This window comes from Coturnix japonica, chromosome 5, assembly GCF_001577835.2.
Source record: "Coturnix japonica isolate 7356 chromosome 5, Coturnix japonica 2.1, whole genome shotgun sequence".
Classification (NCBI taxonomy): domain Eukaryota; kingdom Metazoa; phylum Chordata; class Aves; order Galliformes; family Phasianidae; genus Coturnix; species Coturnix japonica.
The window spans coordinates 11,845,238-11,852,102 of record NC_029520.1 but is presented as its reverse complement, the minus strand read 5'-3'; the positions used below and the strand labels follow the sequence as shown (position 1 = coordinate 11,852,102).

General features: G+C 40.1%; 2 protein-coding genes across 2 annotated transcripts in view; one reads left to right on the top strand and one right to left on the bottom strand.

Moving 5' to 3' along the window:
* The first annotated feature begins 90 nt into the window (after positions 1-90).
* The window catches only part of FAR1 (fatty acyl-CoA reductase 1), a 71,020-nt gene continuing 64,245 nt past the window's right edge, over positions 91-6,865 (top strand). Inside the window, exon 1 of the mRNA XM_015863939.2 lies at positions 91-305. The gene's annotated coding sequence lies outside the window, so the exon portion shown is untranslated. The remainder of the gene's footprint in view (positions 306-6,865) is intronic.
* On the bottom strand, positions 4,243-5,429 carry PTH (parathyroid hormone). The gene is made up of 2 exons (XM_015863928.1): positions 5,288-5,429; positions 4,243-4,516 (listed from the first exon to the last, which is right to left on the bottom strand). The coding sequence occupies exons 1-2, from the start codon at positions 5,371-5,373 to the stop codon at positions 4,243-4,245; spliced, it is 360 nt and encodes a 119-aa protein (XP_015719414.1). The 5' UTR covers positions 5,374-5,429.

Here is a 6,865-nt window from a genome sequence, read left to right as displayed (position 1 = left end):
GACTTGAGAAGGAGGGGGCGGGGCGAGGCGAGCCGCGACGCCGTTGCTATGGTGTCCCAAGCCGGGGCCGCCTGAGGGCTGCCGTCACCACGGGGCCGCACCGCACGGTCCCCGTCCGGATCTCGATCACCGTCCTAATCTTGATCCCCGTCCGAATCTTGATCCCCGTCCGAATCCCGATCCAGATCCCGACCCCAGTCCTCGTCCCGGTCCCGATCCAGTCTGGGTGTGCGGGCTGAGAGGCGGCGCTGGACAGCGAGCGCCGCCCGCCGGGCTGAAGAGCCGCTGCCGCCTCCCGGCTAAAGGTAAAACCTTAAGGTAAAACCTTTAGGTGAAACCTACGGCGGTGCTGAGGGAACCCTGCTACGGGATGCCGTGTGCTGAAGTGTCTCAGCTGTAGAGATAACACTGAGCTCCGTGCACGGAGAGCCGGCTGATCCCCAGCCCCAGCTGGATCTATGCCTGTCAGTGGTATCTGCCTGTTTTCTAAGTTATTCTCTGTATCAATGCAATTAAACACAGGCAGAGGTTGACTTTTATATCAGGCACAGATCTCTCTACCTTTTGAACATCTGTTTGTTCCCCTTCGTGTGCTGTGGAAAGCCGGGTTAATTGCAAAACAGTCTGGGGAGTAAAAAACAGTCTGGGGAGCAGCCCCGCTGTCAAAATCTGCCCCTGTGCACGGCAGTGGGACAGGCTATCGTGGAATGCCATTCTGAGACCTTGTGGCAACACACCTCTAAAGGGAATTGTGCAGGCAAGGGGGAACTTGTGTCCATGCTCTGCCTCAAGCAGGACGCTGCCTTGAAGCATCAGTCAGTGAACAGTAACATAACGGGTTATGTTTCCATTTAAGTGCTTAAATTGTAATGGTTGGCCTGACTGGGTGTATGAGAAATTGGTAATCACAGCCTGAACCTTTGATTAATCAGCTGAAGCAAGTGTTTGGTCAGCTGTGGGAGCCCAGGTGAGAGTAATTTAGCTGTGCTCCCAGAAGGGGTGGAGCTTGACTCCACCTCTAGACCCCATTTAAGGGCTGACCACCACTAAGGCAGCATCTCTTGGTGGCTGCTCCTTGGTGGAAATTGCCTGAGGGGTTCCCAGCAGAATGAAGGCTTCCATATGGGTGAGTTTTTCCTGTAAATAATCTTTTGAATATTTACCACTATCATTTTCTCATTGTTGTCACTATACATTGTTTGGGTAACCTGGAGTAGAGATGTTCAGCTCTAGGAGCACGAGTGAAGGCAATTCAGCTGTGTGATTGGAAGGGGTAGAGCCTGGTTATATCTCTCTTAGATATAGATATAGATATAGACCCCATTTAAGGGTTGCCTGTTCTTGGGTAAGGAGCTCTGTCTGATGATTCTTTTTTGATGAAGTTTTTTCCTGTAAACCTGGGATTTTCTAATACATGTGGTCAGTTTTATTTTCCTTGCTTTACAGTCACCACAGAGATAAACCACATGGTTCTATACATCCACCAGCAGGACAATGGTGGGCAATGCAGGATGCACAAATGCATTTGAATGTGTATGCTGGGTGAGGAGTCAGATGGTGTATGTGGTTTGGCAGTAAGATGAGCAGTGCCAAATAGTAGTTTTTACAGAAGCTAAGTAAACAAACTGAGTTCAGGAAGGGGTGGTGTAAATTTAAGGTAGGGAGAAGAGTCTGTAAGAGCAGTGTCTGTGGGAAAAGAGCTCAAATGCATTGAAGAGTCAAGACTTTTTTTTCTGGTGACGCTGGGTCATGTTTTGTTTCTTGTAAAAAAATAAATAGATCTGAGCCAGTATTCAGCCATATGTACCTGTTGTTATGGAAGGATAGGAAGTCAATGCCATTTGTTTCCATTTACTACTTTTTCTTCCTCAGGTCTTTATTATTACTCTTTATTTCTGTTCTCACTCCTCTTGTTATTATTCATCACTCTATATAGGTATTTCAGCAACTCTATTATTACTTCTTCCTGGTGTTGCAGCACTTGATCAGAGATTTATACTGTAAAGCTGTAACAAATCTATTTTCTAATTGTTTTCTAAACAATTCCTTTAAGTAGTGGTTTCATTCAAATTACATCTTTTCTAATGGGTGTTACATAGCATCTATTTGCCTGCCAGTGGCTGGCTTTATGTATGGGGGGTTTTATTCAGCCAAAAAATGAGGCAGTGCTGGACACGGATTATCTGTGGCCACATTTATTGCTAAGTAACATTCAGTTGTGCTTCATTTGCCCCACTGAAGCCTTCTGTAAACAGCAAGTATTTTTTTTGAAGCAAAAAGTAAGTTTAAATATTTGTGTAAGTATTTTCCATCTGCTGAACAGCTGAAGATTAGGAAAGAACAATTTGTATGGATAATAGAATTCTTTGCTTAGATCAAACGGAAAGAGTTTGATTTTGACACTGGAAGTTTGTGTAGTGCCTCCATGTGTCATTGTGAGAGGATGTAGATGGATTTGTACTAGGTAAACACCTTTATTTTTAACCATCTGTATGACTTTGCATAGAAGACAAAAGGAAAGACTGAAAATGCTTTCATTATTTTTGAGTTTACATTGCTGTGATAAAATAAAAGATTGTAATAACCTGGCCCCAAATGCTGAATTACATGAGAATAGTGACAGACCACTCAGTTATTATGCTTTAAAATAAAGTCCAAGAGCTTTTGGTCCACTTTATTTTGTAATACGTATGTGAGACGTAGGTACAAAATACAGTTTTATTTAGGTTAGCATGGATGTCTGATAAAAGAATAAATAGAAAGTGCACATTAAGGCTTTGATTCTACAAATAGGCAGTGTGGAATCCTTGCCTGTGTGTGCAATGCACTGATGTGAACTGGTATATCATCTGCTTGCAGCATCAGAGCCTTTACATTAGTAAAAGTATAGCCTAGGTTGTGTACTACAGTTCACTAGTTACAAGTAACCTTTCTAACCTCCGTCAGATTGCATTTATATTTGTAATTATGTGTGAGTTTTCATTACGTTTCACGCGATGTGCTGGACATCAAACAAAGAAAGAAGTGGGATGGGACCACACAGATGTGTTGGCTTAGAACTGGAATTCTGCTCGAGGTTTGAATTCTCACAGTGGAACATTTGGTGGAAACCGCTGTCACTTCTACAGAGAAAAATATTCGTATTATTTAGAAGTGGTTGAGGTCGTAAGCATGTACTTATCTATACAATTTAAACTTATTTTATATTTGCTGCTTTCTTTGCTTATATTATCATCCTTGTTTCTTCCCATCCACGTTCCTGTCAAATTCTTTGAGTTCTGCTTATATTTTATCTGATGGTTCCATTCCCTGATTTCTACATGTTAATGGTTGTTATTTCAGGGTATTAATGAACTGAAATCCCAATTCTGTTTAAGTGCGTGTGTGAAGATGAGTAATTGTATTGATGTGAGCCACTTACTCATGCAGCCTAAGCACAGTATACAGAAATTCATCGGTTATTGACTGAAGGAGAGTGATAACAATTGAAACAATATCTTGTTTTTATCTTGTGCCGAACCATTTCCCAGTTCTTTAGTTAGGGCTATGATACATACATGCTACAATCTCTGCTGTTTCTGCAGTTAATTGAGTTGTATTTTGGAAGAAGGGAAGTTAATAAACATTCTCTTCATTTCAGGATCTTGTAAAATTTCATTCTTTCATGTGCAATTTGTTTTATTTCATTCTACTTTAATCTTAAGCTTTGGGTTCCTTCTGTTTTTCATGTTCACACTCTTTAATCCTCAATTATTACTGTGCAGCTTTTGCATGTTCTTGACATTATCTGGTTTTAGGCTTTCTTGTGAAAATCCAAAGTGAATTTAAGTCTGCATTTTGCTTAATGCAGTTATATGTTTGTTTGCAGTACAAGTAGGCCTACAGATTGCAGTCAAATAGTCCCCACATAGGTGTGGTAGAACTGGTCTTAAGTATTTTTTCATCTTTCTTATTCTATTGTGGTTGGTCATTGTTGCTTTTTGTTTTTTATTTAATTCTCTTACAAGTTAATGAGTTAGATCAGCCAGTTAGAAGATACCCAAGAGTTAGCAGCAATGGCCACGGATGGCCTGTAAATATATTTTATTATCTAGTTGTGAAATACTCATTTCAATGGGGCTACGGTCTGGCATGGAGCCTTTAATCCTTATTAGATTAAATAAAAAAATAAAATGCCCTAATTGATCAGTGATCTACAGACATGTGCTTACTTGGACAGTTATAATGCTCTTGGTTTTTTCCTTATGCCTTAGTTTTAAAGACTACGTTCATGTAAGATTTGTCCAGGTCAATGGATTTCTTCTGCATTGCTGCCCGCAAATGCTCAGGGAGCAGCCTCCGGTTTCTTATCTCCCCCAGGACAATATCCTCCTTGTTTCGAGGCCTCTGGGTCCTGGCGTCCTCAAGGGCACTGTGCACATCTTGCAGCTTCATCTGAAGCCAGTCCTGTCTCTCCACAGTGTGCCGATGTTCTCCAAAGTTATGCATTAATTGCATCTCACTCACTGATCTCTTCCTGAAAGAGAGGAAAGGACTCATAATGGCTTTCTTAAATTCACCATCTCAAATAAAAATCCAGATTTGGGATCTTGTGTAGGATACTGTAGCACAGAGCTGTACAGCTCACCTTTCTCATTTGTAACGAGTAGGATAACATCTGGAGTAGAGAGGGAGTATGGATGGTGATTTGCTAATTGAAACATATCTGAGTGAGAAGGCATCAAATGTGGGAAGCAGTCCAGTTTTGTGATAGTGTTTGGCTATGTCTTTATCATTTCTTTTACCTGTTGGGGTTAAGCTTAGGGCTTAAAAGACAGTAGTTAACTGGTTAAGGCAACTAAGTACAGTATTTGTTCAGAGGCAGTTTTCTTTGAACACCATGGCAAGGAAGCATGATTTCCTGTGCATTTTTGTCTCAGTGCTGATTGATGTCAGTGTCTGAGGGTGAGTTCCAAGTAGGCTGTCACACAATAAAAATGTTCACCTGCTAGACCCCCTTCAAGCATCTGCTGATAGATGCGGGTTACCCAATGATAAATTTCTTAAAAAACAAACAAACACTTAAATGATTATTCTTAATCTCCTCTTTCCAAAAAGCATTTAAAAACTTGGCATGTTTTTGAGATCTCTACTGCTCTATCTAGAACTCAGACTTTTGCTGGCTGGGCTGAGGGGTTCAAAAGTGGGACTGGAAAGATTAAAGTAAACCGGTACTCGAGCTGACTGCATTCTTGAGAATAGTTCACATCATTTCACAAACTTTGGAAGCATATAATAAAGTACTTACATCATTGGTCTACCATCAGAGTTGGTAAAAAGACATAAGGCATATAAAATCATTACAGTCTTGGCCAGATTGTTTGTAGAAGTCATTTTTGTCTGCAGAGATGGAAGAGAATAAATGTATAGATCAGTGTTTCTAGTAATTCTTTGAATTCCAATTAAATTTAGGTTAGGAAAAAAGTTATAGAATGACAGCAGACAACAAGAGGCTTTAAAAACATTCTTTCCATGAAATAGATTGCAGCAAAGGGAAAAAATGGTTCTAATACTGTTTCTTTTGAGAAATTCTTTGTAACTTTGTAGGCAAGTCTGAAAGCTTCTGTCAGCCTTAATTGCTTTGCATTATCATCATTTAAGTACTCACAGTTTGGATAACAGGGTGGAAGGTGCCACATCCTTTCAGCAGCACTGTTATTTATCTTTTGCATTTGATATGCTTTAAGTATGTTGAAATACTCGTGTATTGCTATGCAGCTGAAAATTTGGGTTCCTTTATATGTCTTGAAAAGTGAAGTTGCATTGTGTTTAGAATGAGGGGGCTGCCACTCTTCTGGGCAGTTCTGCACAGAGGCATAACTTTGAGTTATTTCCTTTTTCCATTTAATCACGTAAAATAAATCAGAGCCGAGCCTCCTATATTTTAGTGCTAATCCTGCGTTGTTAGTATGAATTCCACACTGCTTTGTGTGTCATCAGCAAAGCTGCTGCCTAGTACATACATGAAGAATATTTATTACCAGTGATGCTACAACTGACTGATAAGGCACAGTCAAAATTTCTGTTTCCAGACTGAGTTTTCAGCACTTACTGCTGGGAAATGCATCTTTTTTGCTATAACTTAAGAAACTTTATACAGAGTAACCGAAACATAAGGAAAGAAAACTCCAGAGTGTGATGTTTTACGGTATTTTCTGCAGTTTTATTTTAGGGCAGAAAAGCATTTGCTAAATGGCATCTGACATGTTAATATGAATGTGGTCCTAGCAGTCCATCTAACTCAATATTACATATACAGGAATTGGATTCACTACATTCTAACTCACTGTCTCAGATGTACTCATTTCAAACATTTGGTTTAGATAATAAAACAGTTTGATCATGCTTGTATTAACATTTATTTTCAGGCTACCTTAAAAATAAGGCTAAGTAATAAAGCAATGATTAAAATCATCTAGAGAACTTGGAAATAAAAAAAGAGAGATATACTCACCAGATACTGCCCTGCACAGGGTATGTCGGCAGATGGCTGGGTCTTGATGTCAAGTATATTTAAAGACCACTGAATTGGTTTAGTGGACCCCTTAAATCTAACTTTAAAATAGAGCTTCTAAGTAACTTAGGAGCCCTTTTATTGTCTCAGTTGATGTCACTCTCAACACACACCCTCCTGACCCTCATGTACCCACCCTCGGATGCTTTTGTTAATTTGGCATTTACACGGAAAAGGAAGGTCTCAGCAGAAAGAAAATATCCTTGGTAGCTCTGAAGGAGTTTGACTTTTGAATTCAGATTCCCAATTACTCATAGATTTGTGCCCAAGATAATGTGGTATCTGAAGCTGTTGGAAGGATTTGCAAGGACA